This window comes from Amblyraja radiata, chromosome 7 (genome assembly GCF_010909765.2).
Source record: "Amblyraja radiata isolate CabotCenter1 chromosome 7, sAmbRad1.1.pri, whole genome shotgun sequence".
NCBI classification, from domain to species: Eukaryota; Metazoa; Chordata; class Chondrichthyes; order Rajiformes; family Rajidae; genus Amblyraja; species Amblyraja radiata.
The window spans coordinates 77,839,869-77,855,981 of record NC_045962.1 but is presented as its reverse complement, the minus strand read 5'-3'; the positions used below and the strand labels follow the sequence as shown (position 1 = coordinate 77,855,981).

General features: G+C 44.6%; 1 protein-coding gene across 1 annotated transcript in view; it reads right to left on the bottom strand.

Annotated features, from left to right (window-relative positions):
- LOC116975560 (contactin-associated protein-like 5) overlaps positions 1 to 16,113 on the bottom strand; it is a 705,003-nt gene that overhangs the window by 346,220 nt on the left and 342,670 nt on the right. The window contains exon 10 of the mRNA XM_033024847.1: positions 11,574 to 11,745. Within this exon, the coding sequence (XP_032880738.1) occupies positions 11,574 to 11,745 (172 nt within the window). The remainder of the gene's footprint in view (positions 1 to 11,573; positions 11,746 to 16,113) is intronic.

The window sequence follows — 16,113 nt, the reverse complement described above, 5'->3', positions numbered from 1 at the left end:
AAGGGGAACTTATGCAGCTCTTGTAGACTCATTAATATTCTAATAATGTTTTTTTTTTTGTTCCAGAACAAAGCCAAGAATAAATATTAATTCCTTACAACATTACTAACAAAGTACAATTTAAGATAAAATAAGATCAGAAAGCATCACAGCTTGGTTTGGGAACAGCTCCATCCAGGACTGCTAGAAATTGCAGCGAATTGTGGGCGCAACCCAGACCATCACACAGACCAACCTCCCTTCCATTGACTCTATTTATACCTCACGCTACCTCGGCAAGGCCACCAGCATAATCAAGGAAAGGTTGCACCCTGGCCACTCCCTCTTCTCCCCTCTCCCATTGGGCTAAAGGTATAGAAGCATTATTATTATTATTATTGCTTTATTTATATAGCACATTTTAAGTCAACTTGCATTGACACCAAAGTGCTTTACATAAATTAAATAATAAATGTACATACAAACCATAGAAAAAGGTTAAAAATAAAGAAAGAAAGAAAATGGACACAACACATTATAGAGTTCAACACAAACGTCCCCCCACAACAGAATCAAAAATGTCCACTGTGGGGAAAGGCAGCAGAAAGTTAAGTCCTCTTCCTCTGAAACACCCGAGGTCGGGGCCCATTTGTGGCCTTGCAGGCAGTCCGATGTTTTCAGGGCCCTCTTGCCGTGAAGATGGAACACTGGCGTCGGGTGAAACAATTCCTCAAGCGGCTTGGAAAGTCTGGAGCGGCTGCCTCCTCCCCGGAGACCGGAGACCGGGGCACTCGTAGACCTCAGGCCGCGCCGGTTGGAGCTCCGAACCCGGCGAACTCAATCCCTGGCTCCGCGGTGCTCCAAATCCAGCGCCGCCCGCAGCCACAGCTCCGCGATGTTTGGATCGACGGCCACAGCGCTCCGGAGCTTACCGCACGGCGACCCGGCAAGGCATCGCCCGCTCCGTGGCTCCGCTCCGTGATGATGTCCTTGCGCTGCGCCGCCGCTGAAGCTGTAGTCCCGGCCGGTCCCGACAGGAAACGCCGCCCCATTCTCGATGGTAGGCCGCGAGGACAGGGCGAAGAAGCAGCTTAGAGGGATGCTGCCTCTCCGACCAGGTAGGGGACTAAGAATTAAAGTTTCCCCCTTCCCCCCCCCCACCCACCGCATAAACGACCTCCACTAACATTTTGGACAGGACTTAAAATTAAAAAAAGGTGAAGAGACGGACTGCGGGCAGGCTGCCATACACAGACGGCGCCCACTCCCGCACATCCGCCATCTTGACATGAAAGATCATGAAAACGCACACCTCCAGATTCAGGGACAGTTCCTTCCCAGCTGTTATCAGGCAACTGAATCATCCCACCACAACTAGAGAGCAGTGCTGAACTACTATCTTCCTCATTGGTGACCCTTGTTTGGTCTTTGCTGGCTTTACCTTGTATGAAACGCCATTACCTCATCATGTATCTATACACTGTAAATGGCTCGATTGTAATCATGTATTGTATTTCCACAAAAGCTTTTCACAAGACACAAGACAATAAACTAAACTGAAAACAACTAAAGATATTAAGATTTAGAAAAGAAAATTCAACTTTCCCATGCAACCCCAGGAGATTTAACACCTGTCCCCATACCTCTTCACTAATCTCCATCCAGGGACCCCAGCAATCTTTCCAGAAGGTCCACGTACATCTCCTCTATCCTCAACGACTGCATCCAGTGTCCCAATTTTGCCTACTATATATTGGCGAGACCAAGCGTGGACTCGGCGACCATTTTGCTGAACGCTTGCGCTCGGTCTGTCACGTCCTGCTGGATCTTCCGATAGCTAACCATTTTAACTCCTCTTCCCATTCCCATACTGTACTGGCCTTTCTATCCTGGACCTCCACCATTGCCAGAGAGAGACCACATGCAAACTGGAGGAACAACACCTGTATTCCAGACGAAATGTGACGGAAGGAACTGCAGATGCTGGTTTAAACCCGAAGAAAGACACAAAATGCTGGAGTAACTGAGACTGAAGAAGGGTCTCGACCCGAAACGTCACCCCTTCCTTCTCTCCAGTGATGCTGCCTGTCCCACTGAGCTACTCCAGCATTTTGTGTCTAACCTCTTATTACATTTGGGTACCTTCAACCCAATGCTATGAACATTGAATTCTCCAATTGTAGGCCTGTTTCCGATAGGTACCTCCAAACTAAACTGAAAAACTAAACTAAGCTGCTCCTGCTTAGCGCGTGGGCTGACTTTGGAAATGGCACCAAAGTGCTATGTGTGTAAATATGCAAAAAGACTTTCACTGTGCAATCGCATTTGTGACAAATAAAACCACTATTGAACCATTGTTTCTACAAATTTCAGTTGTGCATTTGTCAAAAGTTGTTACATAGAAACATAGAAAATAGGTGCAGGAGTAGGCCATTCGGCCCTTCGAGCATGCACCGCCATTCAATATGATCATGGCTGATCATCCAACTCAGTATCCTGTGTCTGCCTTCTCTCCATACCTCCTGACACCTTTAGCCACATGGGCCACATCTAACCCTCTTAAATATAGCCAATGAACAAGCCTCAACTACCTTCTGTGGCAGAGAATTCCAGAGATTCACCACTCTCTGTGTGAAAAATGTTTTTCTCATCTCGGTCCTAAAACATTTCCCCCTTATCCTTAAACTGTAACCCCTTGTTCTGGACTTCCCCAACATCGGGAACAATCTTCCTACATCTAGCCTGTCCAACCCCTTAAGAATTTTGTAAGTTTCTATAAGATCCCCCCTCAATCTTCTAAATTCTAGCGAGTACAAGCCGAGTCTATCCAGTCTTTCTTCATATGAAAGTCCTGACATCCCAGGAATCAGTCTGGTGAACCTTCTCTGTACTCCCTCTATGGCAAGAATGTCCTTCCTCAGATTAGGAGACCATTAGGATTCAACATGTTCATGGCTGATCATCCAGCATCAGTACCCCCGTTTCTGTTTTCTCCCCATATCCCATGAGTCCTTTAGCCCTCAGAGCTAAATCCAACTCTTTGAAAACTAGGGTTGTTCCAGGAATCCACGTCAACTCTTCTTCGAACATCCCTGATCCGTGCAGTAGATTTACTGTTCTTCTCCCCCAATTATTCCTAGACATCCCAAGGCTGCTGCTGATTAATTAGGTGCCAAAATAAGTGCAGTTACATGGAGCGGAACTGACTCACCAGAGAATTGAGCAAAATTCAATTCACCACTGACCCTAAACTCAGTGAGAGTTCACGTTCATCTTTCCCCAAAGGCTGAACTCAAACAAATTTCACCAGAAACGCAACCAAAGACAAACAGCATTGCAGTCAAGTCAAACAGGCCCTGCTTATTTCTCCTGGGCAATATGAGCGCTGAGGTTAATTGTGTTCATATACACATTTCGTATTAAACAGCATTCTTGTTTTACATAGAAATCTGAAACAACAAAAAAATGGAGGACAGCCTGGTGGCGCAGTTTACAGATCTAGAGACCAGGGTTCGATCTTGACCACAGGTGCTGTCTGTATGGAGTTTGTACGTTCTCCACGTGACCTGCGTGGGTTTTCTCCAGGATCTCCCACACTCCAAAGACGTACAGGTTTCGTAGGTTAAAATGGCTTCAGTAAAATTGTAAATTGTCCCTTGAGGATGTGTAGGATAGTGTTAGTGTGCGGGGTTCGCTGGTCGGAGTGGACTGAAGGGCCTGCTCTGCGCTGTATCTCCAATCTAAAGTAAATAAAATTGAAAAGTCTCCAATCTTTAAATATAAAGATAATAATATCAGAAGACTGTCTGCGGTCAAGTTGAACAGAATGGGTGTCGGAGGCTGAGGGGTAACCATATAAAGATGTATAACATCACAGGAAGCATTGTTAGGACGGATGAACAGTCTTTTTCCCAAGGATGGGGAATCAAGAACCAGAGAGCATGGGTTTTAACGCGCGAGATGGGAAAATTTTAACAGGAACCGGAGGGGAACCTTTTTGGCACAGAGCAGGAACCTCCAAACTTTTCAGCATGAGTGCCCATTATATATTTGGCACAATTTTGCGGGCCATTAAGGAAAAAATAAAAAAATGTCAGTTTTATAAATGTAATGAATCCAAAAAAAGAACAAAGTAAAACAAATGGAAGAAATGCAAAACAAAACTTGTAGCCACTCACCCACTCACCCACCCATCCACCTACCCACCCACCCAATCATCCACTCACTCACTCACCCACCTACCCACTTCTTCTTGCGTATAGCTTGCACAGCCTAAATCTGTTGGACAACTTGTTCTATTTGATCTTATTTGATTGTGCACGCCAGGTTGATTGCATTAGTTGAAACAGGGTGGACCATGTGAAGGTTGCAAACTCCCACCCCACTCACCCACTCACCCACTCACCCACCCACCCACTCATGCACCCACTTACCCACCCACTCACTCGCTCACTCACCCACACATCCACGCACCCACCCACTCGTTCACTCACCCACTCATGCACCCACTCACTTACTCCCCCACCCACTCACTAACTCACCCACCCACCCACTCACAGGTCACTGTCGCTGACCTTCACTGTCTTCCCGGGGCCACCGATGCTGCTGCCGCCGACCCTCATCTCTACTCCAGCCCCCGATGGGCCTCCACCAGTGACTCAGCCAACCCTCGCCTCTCCACCGGCCACCAGCGAGCCAGAGCCGTCACCTCACCAGAGTTCCAGAGTCAGCACCAGGCCCACAACCGCCACGATGCAGACAGCACGTGGTCTCACTCTGCTGGGTCCGTGCTTCTCCCCTACTACAGGGACCCTCAGTAGTGATGGGTCTTCCCCTTCCCCCTCTTTTAACCAGGTTACCCCAACCACACACCCGCTAGTTATAATTCCCCGCTGTTTATTTAGGCTTTTTTTTACAGAGTTGCCGGAGTGGCGCTCTGGTGAGCTCCAGCAGCACTGCACCTCTGGGTATTAGTCACATACAACTAACGGTAACCTGTCAGCAGTTGCATACAAACCCTCAACTTGATAGTCTACGGTAAACAGAAGTGTAATTTCCGTGCTACCACCGAATCTGCTAAATAGCCTACCGCATGGAATGTGTTAAGAGCTTGCTGCGGGCCGGATAAAATCTCGTGGTGGGCCGGATGTGGCCCGTGGGTCATTGTTTGGAGACCCCTGGCATAGAGGATGGAATGCATCTGGAATGAGCTGCTATCGGGAGTGGCAGGTATTGTAACCACATTGAAAAGAAGACACAAAGTAACTCTGCAGGACACAGCATCTCTGGAGAACATGGATAGGTGGCGTTTGGGATCTGAAGAAGGGTCCCGATCCAAAATGTCCCTATCAAGGTTCTCCAGATGCCTGACCCACTGAGTTACTCCAGCACTTTGGATCTTTAATCTTGTAAGCCAGCATCTGCAGTTCCTTGTCCCCACATTTTAAAGAATTTGAAGATAAACACAAAAAACTGGAGTAACTCAGCGGGACAGGCAACATCTCTGGGGAGAAGGAATGGGTGGCATTTCGGGTCGAGACCCTTCTTCAGAATTTGGACAGGAATAAGGAAAGGTTTCGAGTGATATGGGTCAAACATGAGCGCAATGTGAATTTGGTTAGCATGAACTGCATGGGCTGAAGGGACTGTTTACATGCTCTATGAAGCTTTGTCACAGTATAATCACAGAGTGGAACAGACCAGTTTTCCCATTGCGACAGAACCAGCTTTTGGTGGAACAATCCTTCACTCTGTTTCCCCGCAGTGTTACAAATTAGTCCCCTCAAGTTCCTTAATAATTGCCTCTCAAAAAAATTCATCCATTCTCTTTTGACCAGCCTACACATGGCATGTTCCAGATCATACATATTCTCTGCATAAAAATGCTCCTCATCACAATTCCCTATCATCTTTTTCCCAAAATGTTAAACACTCGCCACTGGGAACATCTTTCCTGTACTCATGCTGTCTAAACTGATCATTATCAAGTACGTCTCTAGTAGGTTTCCTCTCAGCCTTCTTTGCTCTAATCTGGTGAAGCCAACCTTCCCCAGTGTAACTGCGTTGACAGAATCCTTCATCCATGGACAACTTTCAGAATAATAAGGGAGAGATGTGTCTACAGCTGCAAGTCCCTAAATGCATAAACAAGTATTGAAGGAACAGAATAGGCAGGAGGTAAAAATAATGAGGAGGTGATACTCTCACTAAGCTCACCATCAGTGACTAAAAACCACATTCTCAATGGTTTCATTGGTTCAAAAGTTCTCTAGTGTTATATGTGAACAGCACAATGACATTATTTTGCACAACCACAAATGCACCATCTTAAGTTTAAAGATACAATGAAGAAACAGATCCTTCAGCCCACTGAGTCCGCGCCGACCAGCGATCCCCGCACATTAACACTATCCATCACACACTAAGGACAATTTACATTTACACCAAGCCAAATAACCTACAAACTTGTAACATACAAACCGTATAAAGCAAATGGCATGTTGGCCTGCATAATGAGAGGAGTTGAGTATAGGAGCAAAGAAGTCCTCCTGCAGTTGTATCGTGATACCACACCTGGAGTATTATGTGCAGATTTGGTCTCCAAATTTGAGGAAGGACATTCATGCTATTGAGGGAGTGCAGCGCAGGTTCAAAAAGTTAATTCCTGGGAGTGCGGGACTGTCATATGCTGAGAGAATGGAGCGGCTGGGTTTGTATACTCTGGAGTTTAGAAGGATGAGAGAGGATCTCATAGAAACGTAAAAATTTTAATGGATTCGACTCACTAGATGTAGGAAACATGTTCCCGATGTTGGAGGAGTCCAGAACCAGGGGCCAAAATTTAAGAATAAGAGATAGGCCATTAGAACTGATATAAGGAAAAACTTTTTCACACAGAGAGTTGTGAGTTTGTGGAATTCTCTGCCTCAGAGGGCAGTGGTGGCCGGTTCTCTGGATACTTTCAAGAGAGATTTAGATAGAGCTCTTATGGCTGGCGGAACCAAGGGATATGGGGAGAAGGCAGGAACAGGGTACTGATTGTGGATTATCAGCCATGACCACATTGAATGGTGGTGCTGGGTCGAAGGGCCGAATGGCCTACTGCTGCACCTATTTTCTATGTCTCTGTGTATATCTATAAGAAAGTGGCCGATTCGGGCACTCCAAGCTGCGGTGTGTGTTCCATCCGTCCCGACGTCGGAGCTTCGATCATCCCGACGAGAGGGCTTGTACATCGGGTCCATAGTAGCGACTACGGAGGGTCAAGGCCCTGACCATGGGTGACAAAAGGAGGAAGACTGACTGAAGTTTATTGCCTTCCATCATAGTGATCACTGTGGTGGATGTTTATGTTAAGTTCTATCGCGTTAAGTTCTAATTGCACTGTGTTTCTTTTAGTTGTATGGCTGCATGGCAACTCAAATATCACTCTCCCTTAATTGGTGCATGTGACAATAAATGTGAATTTGAATTTGAATTTGATCTCTGGAGTGTGGGAGGAAACTGGAGATCCTGGAGAATACCCAAGCAGGACACGGGGAGAATGTACAAATTCCGTACGGGCCAGCACCCATAGTCAGGATCAAACCTGGATCTCTGGCTCTGTAAGGCAGCAACTCCACCACTGCACCACCGTGACATCACAATTAAAAAATAATTCTTCAACGCGGTTTCATTTCCCATTTGTTGAATGTGAGTTATCCTTCCAGAGTTTGTTCACGAACATACCATAAAATGATCCCCCCTGATCCACAAACTAAATAATCCACTTGCCCATGTTTTAAGACTGGAAATGTAGATACATTTTGATAAATATTAACACTTTATACAATCAGGATGTAAGCATGTATGAGGAGTATCAGGATGCATCACAGCCTGGTTTGGGAACAGCTCCATTCACGACTGCAAGGAATTGCAGTGAATTGTGGACGCAGCCCAGACCATCACACAAACCAACCTCCCTTCTATTGACTCAATTTATACCTCACGCTGCCTCGGTAAGGTCAACATCATAATCAAGGACGAGTCGCACCCTGACCTCTCCCTCTTCTCCCCTCTCCCATCAGGCAAAAGGTATAGAAGTGTGAAAACGCACACATCCAGGTTCAGGGACAATTTCTTTACAGCTGTTATCAGGCAACTGAATTATCCCGCCACAACCAGAGAGCAGTGCTGAACTACTATCTACCTCTTTGGTGACCCTCGGACTATCCTTGATTGGACTTTGCTGGCATTACCTTGCACTAAACGTTATTCCCTGATCATGGAGACCAGGAGGTGCAACTCCAGAGCCAATAAGATCATGGGAGACCCCTTCCACCCCTGCAACGGACTGTTGCAGCTGCTACGTTCAGGCAAACGCCTCCGTTGCCATGCTGTGAGAACGGAGAGGTTGAGAAGGAGTTTCTTCCCAGAGGCCATTAGGACTGCAAACTCCTATCTCACCAGGGACTAACTTTACCGTACCATTCGACTGCTTTTTAAAAAATTGCTGTTTTTTTCCCCATTTTCCTTCCGCCCACAATATTTAATATGTAAAAGAATATGTGATTCTGTTCCATTCTGTTTGTAGTTTGTTTGGTTGTTTGTTTGTTTGTCTTTTTGCACAAAATCCGCAAGCATTGCCACTTTTCATTTCACTGCACATCTCGTATGTGTATGTGACGAATAAACTTGACTTGGCTTGACTTGACGATGCAATTATATTGTAAATGGATCGATTGAAATCATGTATTGTCTTTCTGCTGATTGGTTAGCACGCAACAAAAGCTTTTCACTGTACCTTGGTACATGTGACAATAAACTAAACTGAAACTGTGCTGAATCTGTGATCAAAATGCACAGGCTCCTCTTAAATGTAATGGATTGTCTCCATTTCCAGTCCCACTTGACCTGCTGACATTCATCTAGATCTAGACGACACTGACACCGTTAATTAACTGTTACCATGACAGCGGACAAGCACGTTTATTGATAGATTGGTCTTGTGCTGCTCAGACAGACATACGTTATTCCCACTGTGTATAAAATCGTGAGCAAAATAGATCAGGTGGATGCACAGAGCATCTTGCCCACAGTAGGGGAATCGAGGACCAGAGGACATCAGTTTAAGGTGAAGCGGAAAAGATTTGGTAGGAATCTGAGGGCTAATTCTTTCACGCAAAGGGTGTTGGGTGTATGGAACACGAGGAGGTAGTTTAGGCAGGGTCTATCGCAACATTTAAGAAACGGTTGGACAGGTACCTGGATAGGACGGGTTTGGAGGGATATGGGTCAAACACAGGCAGGTGAGACTAGCGTAGCTGGGGCATGATGGCCGGTGTGGGCAAGTTGGGCCAAATGGCCTATTTCCACACTTTATGAGTCTATGACTCTGTACAACAAAAAAAAAATCAGTAGTGATATCAGTCCTGGAACCATCTTTTCCATTTTGTCTGCTGCAACACATCCCAAAATATCGACTATTTTATAATTCCTCTCGGTGTCAGAATTTGATTTAACTGCGGTTTCAAGGAATGCTTCCTCTTCATATCACGGCACTGCTGTGCATTCATGTGTTGAAAATAGTAGAGACAGGAAAGATGCCATGATGTATATACACATTGGGAAAGAGATTAGTACCAGACATCGATGGATAACCAATGCAATTCCGATACTTATAAAGGAAACTGAATAAATCCGGAGAGCGGCAGACCTGTTAGCTTAATGCTAATGGAAGGAAAGATGTCTTTATTCAAAAGCTTCCTTGACATGCTATACAGAGGAGTGTAGTCAAGGCAGATTTCAGAAGGGAAGATAATGGCAATAATGTTACTGAACTGTCTGAAGCTGCTGCAGAAAGTTCGGACAAAGATAATTGCTATGACATTGCTATGAGAATACAGGGTGACTTGGAAAGGTCGGGGGAGTGGGCAGATGCATGGCAGATGAAGTTTAATGCGGATAAATGTGAGGTTATCCACTTTGGTAGCAAAAACAGGAAGGCAGATTACTATCTAAATGCCGTGGGAAAAGGGGAAGTACAATGGGATCTGGGGGTCCTTGTACATCAGTTTATGAAAGTAAGCATGCAGGTACAGCAGGCAGTGAAGAAAGCAAATGGTATGTTGGCCTTTATAACAAGAGGAATCGAATATAGGAGCAAAGAGGCCCTTCTGCAGTTGTACAGAGCCCGAGTGAGACCACACCTGGAGTATTGTGTGCAATTTTGGTCCCCTAATTTGAGGAAGGGCATTCTTGCTATTGAGGGAGTGCAGCGTAGGTTTCCAAGGTTAATTCCCGGGATGGCGGGACTGTCATATGCTGAGAGAATGGAGCAGCTGGGCTTGTACACTCTGGAGTTTAGAAGGATCTCATTGAAACTTATAAGATTGTTAAGGGCTTGGACACGCTAGAGGCAGGAAACATGTTCCCGATGTTGGGAGAGTCCAGAACCAGGGGCCACAGAATAAGGAGTAAGCCATTTAGAACGGAGACGAGGAAATATTTTTTCTCACAGAGAGTGGTGAGTCTGTGGAATTTTCTGCCTCAGAGGGCGGTGGAGGTAGGTTCTCTGGGTGCTTTCAAGAGAAAGATAGATAGGGCTCTTAAAAATAGCGGAGTCAGGGGATATGGGGAGAAGGCAGGAACGGGGCACTGATTGGGGATGATCAGCCATGATCACATTGAATGGCGGTGCTGGCTCGAAGGGCCAAATGGCCTACTCCTGCACCTATTGTCTATTGTCTATTGTCTAATAGTAAATGGAGCTCCAAAAATCCTAAAGCAATTCCCTAAATTTGTAACCTTCTGTAATAGACCTTTCCGCCATTAGGATTGACTTCTATTTATTTACCTTAAGTAAAATGTGGAGGATTTGCAATAACTTTGCCAAATCCGTCCTTAACTTTTCCTACAGAAAGAAATAGGACAGGGAAGATTAAGATGCAAAAAATAATTGTAAGTAGCAATGTAGGCTAAATAGCAAACAGGTCTTCTGGATTTGTCAGGTTCTTTTGCACTTTAGAACGTTCAGTTCAGTTTAGTTTATTGTCATGTGTACCGAGGTACAGTTAAAAGCTTTTGTCGCGTGCTATCCAGTCAGCAGACATACAACACATGATTACAACAGTGGGTACAATTTTGTTGCCATCAAACCGGAGATATAGGGTTCCAAAATTTAATAAGGTTAGACTGAAGCACTCTTTTGTGCACCAGCCAATCCTCGAACTAACTACGGTGCTTAATCCCAGATCAAATGCACGCTGATGGGCCTCAAATGTTGTCTTCTGTTATTGTAATGTTGTGTTGAATGTATGTATTTTTGGGTCCTGTCTTGATGTCTTAATGCATGACTTTTCAAGTCTCTTTTATCTTTTATGTGATGCTGTAAATGGAGCTGCTGCGATGCAAAAACATTTCAGACTTTGTTCTGACAATAAAGTAATATCGTATCGTATGGTACAATTGAGCCATTTACAGTGTATAGATACATGATAAGGCAATAATGTTTAGTGCAAGGTAAAGCCAGCAAAGTCTGATCAAGGGTAGTCCGAGGGTCACCCCAAAGGGAAAGCTATTTACTTGTTAGATAAGAGGAAGTATAGTTTAGTTACCTGTCTACAATTCCACACACATCTACTTGCAGATCACTGAAGTTTCCTTGTAATCCTTGTTGTACCAAGATGAGGTCTGCTGGTCGATTATCAATGAAGATGAGTCTCATGCAGCCATGAAAAGCGCCAAAGGGATTGGAACACCCAGTCTGCTTGATGGTTTCAGGGCAGCCTTAAGAACACAACAAATGCACAAAATCAGAAACAATGAACTGCAGACGCTGGTTAATACACAGAAAGACACAAAGTGGTGGAGTAACTCAGCAGGACAGGCAGCATCTCTGGAGACGTGGATAGGTGATGTTTCGGGTTGAGACCCTTCTTTAGACTCCAGAGCCTGAAGAGACTTCGGAGTCTGAAGATGGGTCTCGAGCTGAATTCATGCCTCCAGAGATGTACAGGTTTGCAGGCTAATTGGCTTGGTATAATTGTAAATTGTCCCTAGAGTGTGCAGAATAGTGTCAGTGTGCAGGGAATCGCTGGTCGGCGCGGACTTGGTGGGCCAAAGGGCCTGTTTCCGTGCTGTATCACTAAACTTAAAGAAGCTGCCTGACCTGCTGAGTTACTCCAGCACTTTGTGTCTTTATATGCAGAAAATTAGTTAAGGACTTAATAAACAAACCCTAAGCAATACACAATGTGCAATCATAGTAAAATATCACTGGGCCATTTGCAATTAACAATAAAAGTTGTCAAGAAACTATCTTCAGTGTGTGTTATTTTTGTAATTATATCAATCCAAAGTATTTAAAAGACCATAAAAGACAACCTCATTGTGGCAATATTGCCCCGATTAAGATATTTAATGGAAGTTGAAGAACCATAATTAGAGTGTATTATATAGTTGGCAGTAGGGCCAATTGTACAAAGTAAATTGTTACAAGCATTTAATCTTCTTTTTTCGAGCTGCACATTGTCCACATTTGGTTTTACGAGGTTTAAGGCATCTAATAACACACCTGCTAAGGACACACTTGTGCAAACAATGCAGGCATTACTTTATTTGTTTTAATTAATAAGTTATTGGAGACACAAGGTTCTGCAGATGTTGGTTTACAGAAAAAACACACAAAGTGTTGGAGTAACTCAGCACGTCAGGCGAACGTAACCTGGAGAACATGAATAAGTGACATTTCACAGTCTGAAGAAAGGTTCCCACCCAGAACTCTACCTATTCGTGTTCTCCAGAGATGCTGCCTGACCCGCTGCGTTACTCCAACACTTTGTGTCTTTTTTAAAATGCTTATTATTTTGTTTTTGGATTTCGTACTCCAATGAAGAACCTCAGGAGATTCTCGTTCTAAAGCTGCGGAGGATTCGCATTTTTGTAGACTTGTAATAATGCATGATTTGTGTTACACTAGTCCCACCTGCCTAGTCCCACCTGCCTATCTATACTATTACTAAAACTCTCATGCTTTTTTTTTTTTAATTGCCAAAAACGGTACCCTTTATCGATTTTTTTTGTCACCTGACTCACCATTCTCCTCTACTCCAACCCACTAAAGTTTGTTCCAATCATTGGAATTATATAAAAGTTAGGAAGGTTTAAAAAATCGTGACATCAGTCCATTGGTCTTCTCGCCTGTCAGTCACCATGAAGGTAATGCCCCTTTCAGCACCTGCTGGTGAATAAAGCCCCGGAGGCGGCCCCGCAAATCAGTCCTGATTGAGTCCGCAAAAGTGGAGTCGGGAAAGATGCTGTGTGGAGTCAGGAAAGCCGCTGCGTGGGGTCGGGAGGTGCTGTGTGGAGTTGGGTAAGCCGCCGTGGAGTTGGGAGGTGTTGTGTGGTGCCGCGGCCGGTGGCCGCTGAGAGGAGTCCCTCCACACCCCCCTCCCCACCACACCCACCCTTCCCCATTTCCCCTCCCCCCCTTCATCCACACATCCTCCCTTCCCCCTCCCCCCTTCCCCCTCCTCCTCACACACCACTCCTCCCCCCCACACACCCACACACCCCCCTTTATCCCTCCCCTGTTCCTCCCCCCTTCCCCTCACACCACCCCACACCCCCCACACAACCCCACCACCCCACCCCCTCACACCACCCCACACCCCCCACACAACCCCACCCCCCTACTCCGATTCAATCTTTTCCCCTTCACCTTAAGCCTGTGGGTCTTTGATTTCCCCAGTCTGGCAATAGACTGTGTGCATTTACCCAATCTATTCCCCTCATGATTTTATATACCTCGATAAGATTACCCCTCATCCTCCTGCGTTCCAAGGAATAGAGTCTCAGCCTATTCAACCTCTCTCTATAGTTCAAACCCTCGAGTCCTGGCAGCTTCCTTGTAAATTTCCTCGGTTCCCTTTCCAGCTTGACAAGATCTTTCCTTTTACATGGTCCAGAACCAGGGGCCACAATAATAAGGTGTAAGCCATTTAGAAAGGATATGAGGAAATACTTCTTCACACAGAGATTTGTGAGTCTGTGGAATTCTCTGCCTCAGAGGATGGTGGAGGTCGGTTCTCTGGATGCTTTGAAGAGAAAGTTAGATAGAGCTCTTAAAGATAGTGGAGACAAGGGATATGGGGAGAAGGCAGAAACGGGGTACGGATTGTGGATGATTAGCCATGATCACATTGAATGGTAGTGCTGCCTTGAAGGGCCGAATAGCCTACCCCTGCACCTATTGTCTATTGTCTAACTGAACACAACACTATGAATGTGGCTTCACCAACGTCTTATATAACTGCAACTTGATCTCCCAACCTCATGATTTTATACACCTCTATAAGTTGTAGTCTGGTAGGCTGACTTCTACCGTGCTGTGGCCAGAGGCCAGGTCTTGGGGGCCTCTTAACTACCCCTTGACCATGACCCAGCAGATGAGCACCGTGTCATTATCTCCAGGACAATCTATGATTACATCACATCTGCAGTTCTTTGTTTCTGCATGATTTTTGTTGGTTCTGGTTTTTGGATGGCCGAATGGCCTACTCCTGCACCTAATTTCTATGTTTCTATGTTTCTATGATCAAACCCATCTTCGACTGCAGATGCATTTGAAGGGATTAGAGGCTAACTAAAAAGGAGGAAAATTAATTGAAGAACCCATCACCCTGGGAAATAATTGGGAAACAATTTTAAGGTAAAAAATTGAAATAATTTAAGGAGAATTGAGAATTTTTAAACCAAGAGTGTAATGGGCATCTGGAATGTACTGTCTGATAGGGAGCGGATGTATTTATCAAATACCTGATGAGAGTCTAATGATCGCTGGTCGGTGCGGACTTGGTGGGCCAAAGATCCAGTTTCCTCCCTGTATCTATGAACTAAACTAAAAACTGAACACGCATTAACCATGATACATTAACAAATACAGGTAGAACACCACTCCTGAAAATCAGTTTGGTTTAAGTCATGGGAAATTAATTTCACGATGCAGCCTCATATGTTATTCCATTATTCATTCCGCACATACAACCGAGGACAAATATCCGTTAAAACATCCTTTTTCATTCGGCGTCTTTGTTAAAATTCTGCCTTTGAAAGAATCAAAAATCGAGATGACACTTCAAAGTTTAAGCGTAGGTGTAGGGCACACATTTTTATTCATCTCTAATTGTCTCTGAACCGAGGAGGCCATTAAGAATTCACTACATTGGTGAATCTGGAATTACTTTCGAGACAGACTGAGCTTAAGTGGCTGATTTCCTTCCTCTAGTTAACAAGAAGTTTTTTTTTTAAACAGCAATCCAAAGATTTCATGGTCGCTGTTTTCAAAAAGGAACAGCTTCTTCCCCAATGTTATCAGGCTTCTGGTATCGTCCTTCCGTGAGCTAGGTTACTGTCACCCATTCCTACTCTCCAGAGATGCTGCCTGACCCGCTGAGTTACTCCAGCATTTTGTGTCTATCTTCAGTGTAAACCAGCATCTGCAGTTCCTTCCTACACAAAGGTACAATGGGCTGAATTGTCTCTAGTGCTGCATTGTTCATCATGATGTGGATTGAGTGCCTTCAGATGTGAGCAGGTTAGAAATGATAACAATAAATCAAAATAAGAATCTTATTCTCTCTGTAGAAATAGCCTGAATTTTATAAATGTTATCTACATTTTTTGTTAGTAGACAATTCTCCTTCCATTCCACCACAATATGCAGATTGAATGTGTGATCCTGATCTCAGACAAGGCAGCTAATACTGCCTAAGTTATGTTTTCTTTATCAGAATAAAAACTGGTCAAATATTTGTCTAGGAATATCAGAGGGGATAAGCATTCACAAATATATTAGAGTCAATTGATAGTTATTATACTGTTTGAATAATGGAAGTTTAAACTGCAGAGATTTTAATACCAGAGTCACTGCTGTATTGAATCTTATACCATAGATGTTAATATTGACCAAATTAAAGACACCATAAAATGGAGGATCCCTGCATTTGTCAGAATTGCTTAACCTTCGTCAGTGGAAAATTACAGGCTTTGGATGGTGCCGATTCGTCTGAGCCTCAGAATGATATGCAGGATGGTGAAGGATCCAGGTGTTCTCCTCATTTCCCCTTAATTGATCAAATGTATAGAAACTCTGCA